General features: G+C 63.8%; 2 protein-coding genes across 2 annotated transcripts in view; one reads left to right on the top strand and one right to left on the bottom strand.

The window, feature by feature from the left end:
- TMEM221 (transmembrane protein 221) overlaps positions 1-1124 on the bottom strand; it is a 6249-nt gene extending 5125 nt beyond the window's left edge. The window contains exon 1 of the mRNA XM_035898182.1: positions 738-1124. Within this exon, the coding sequence (XP_035754075.1) occupies positions 738-1124 (387 nt within the window). The remainder of the gene's footprint in view (positions 1-737) is intronic.
- A 690-nt stretch (positions 1125-1814) lies between these two features.
- Positions 1815-2067, top strand: part of TMEM161A (transmembrane protein 161A) — a 67166-nt gene continuing 66913 nt past the window's right edge. Inside the window, exon 1 of the mRNA XM_035898181.1 lies at positions 1815-1923. Coding sequence (XP_035754074.1) covers positions 1815-1923 — 109 coding nt within the window. The remainder of the gene's footprint in view (positions 1924-2067) is intronic.

The raw sequence follows: 2067 nt of genomic DNA, 5'->3' as shown, positions 1-2067 counted from the left end.
AACGAGGGATGGAGGGACGGAGGGATGGAGGGACGGAGGGACGGAGGGACAGAGGGACGGAGGGATGGAGGGACAGAGGGACGGAGGGATGGAGGGACAGATGGACTGTCTGTCGCAGCTGCTCGAAGCGGCACATCCCACCGCTGCCCTCAGCTCGCCCCATTCCCAGGGCCAGCCCCGGCTTTCCTGCCCCTGGGAAAATCCTGGGATCAGCCCCTCCGGCATAACCGTGGCCTCAGCGTGGAGCAAGCAGGGATGAGGGCAGTGAGAAGGGGACACGGTGGTGGCCTAATCCTGCTTCCCCCTGGGAACAGGCGCATTTGGCCTCCCCCCACTGCGGGAGCATCCTTGCCGGTCAGGAGCAAGCACCCAAAATGTTCTCAGTCCCACAAGGCTGAGAAAGGACCCGCGAGGCACTGCCCTGCAGTCAGCCACTGGCCCTTGGGGCCGGCACCAGTTTCCCGTGTCTTATAAATATCCTGGGAAGCAGAAGCGCCTTTTCCCCCAGGATCCACCCTGCCAGCGGGTCCCCCCTGGGAATCAAGCAGGATTTGAGGAGGTTTAATTCAGGAAAATTCACTCTATGGGTCTCCTGCTACTTTGGGAAAGACCCTGTGCCTTGGGAGCAGTGGGGAAACTGAGGCAAAGCCCCCAGAGCAGCAATTTCCCCTGCGCATGAGACCAGGGGACATCGGGGTTGGGCCTTTCTGCACACGTCCCAGGCACCCTGCCAGCACCAGGCCAGGGGGCCGGCTGCGACGCTGACTCCTCCAGCCTGGTGTCATCAGTGCCTGGCCCGTGCCCAAGCCCGGCTGTGGGATCTGGACGGGGTGACCTTTCCGTCTGGTGGCGCTGCCCGCCGCGGCGCTGCCGGCCTTCCCGTCCCGCGTGGGTGGTTCCTGCTGGCACCCTCTGCTCCGGCCGGAGCTGCGCGGGACACGGGCTATTTTGAAAGCCGGTGTGTTGGCCTTGGCAGACAGCACGGGTTTGGCTCCCGGCTCGCTTCCAGCCCCGCTCTCCTTTTTGGCTGGGGGGGATGTCAGTCCCTGGGCCTGTGGCGCTGGCGCTTGGCCCAAAGTCCCCCGAACCAGCTCCTGGTGATGGTGTCTCTGTCCCTTCCCCATGGCTAGGAGAGTGACGGGGCTCAGCCGTGTCCTTCGGGCTGCATCACTTGGGGTGCAGAGCACTGTGAGTCTCAGCCTGGGGCACCCAACAGCTTGGGCTCCCCAAAACCCTGGAATTTTGGGGCAGGAAGGGCCTCAAGAGGGAGCTCAAAGCTTTCAAGCTGCCAACCTGCAGCTTGAAGGGAGGCAAAGCCCAGGCTGGGCACCCCCTGGCCTGGGGGTTCCAGCAGCCCCTGTGCCCAAAAAGGGGGTTTGGCTGCTGTGGCTGGAAGCGGCTCTTAGCCAGCGAGCCCTGGAGCCCGGGGCGAAGGCGGGGGGACAGGACAGGGAGGTCCCACGCCCTGGACAGGCACAGGGGCCACCCTGCGTGTCCCCAGCCCCATCCTAGGGCAGGACCAGGCATCTGGATGCGCTGTCTTGGATGCCGTGGCTGCCAGGACGCCGCTCTGCAATGGTCTCTCACTTCTGTTCTCCCTCCCGCCTCCTCTTTAGGATCAATTAAGATTATGAGCAGGGCTAATTAACAGTTTGCTAATTGCATTCTGAAGCCCTCTATAAATCATGAGCTTTAAAAGCAGATTTAAGAAAGATGTCCTGTCCTTTCTGCCAGCACACCGAAAGCCTTGTCCAGAGTCCCCATCTCTCCAGCCCCTCTTCCCGAAGCCCCTGGGGCTGGGGCTGGGCCCCGGCATGGCCGGGGTGGAAGGACGTGTCCCCGCCGTGGGGCTGGCATGGGAGCTGATTTCCAGCGAGCCCTTGATAACCCCCTTCCCACCTGCTGCCCAGCGGCTCCGCTCACGTAAACAGGAGCTTGGGAATTGCATCAGTTCCCCCTCGCTGCTGTAAACACGGGTGCTCCCCGTGGGAGCCCCACGCCGAGCGGCTCCCGGACAGCCCTTCGTCTCCCCGCCACAGCCGGAGGGGGCGGGGCCCCCCGCCCCGC

Source organism: Egretta garzetta, unplaced genomic scaffold, assembly GCF_000687185.1.
Source record: "Egretta garzetta isolate BGI_Z169 unplaced genomic scaffold, ASM68718v1 scaffold567, whole genome shotgun sequence".
In the NCBI taxonomy this organism is placed as follows: Eukaryota; Metazoa; Chordata; class Aves; order Pelecaniformes; family Ardeidae; genus Egretta; species Egretta garzetta.
The sequence above is the reverse complement of the archived record's forward strand: the minus strand, read 5'-3'. Positions and strand labels throughout refer to the sequence as shown.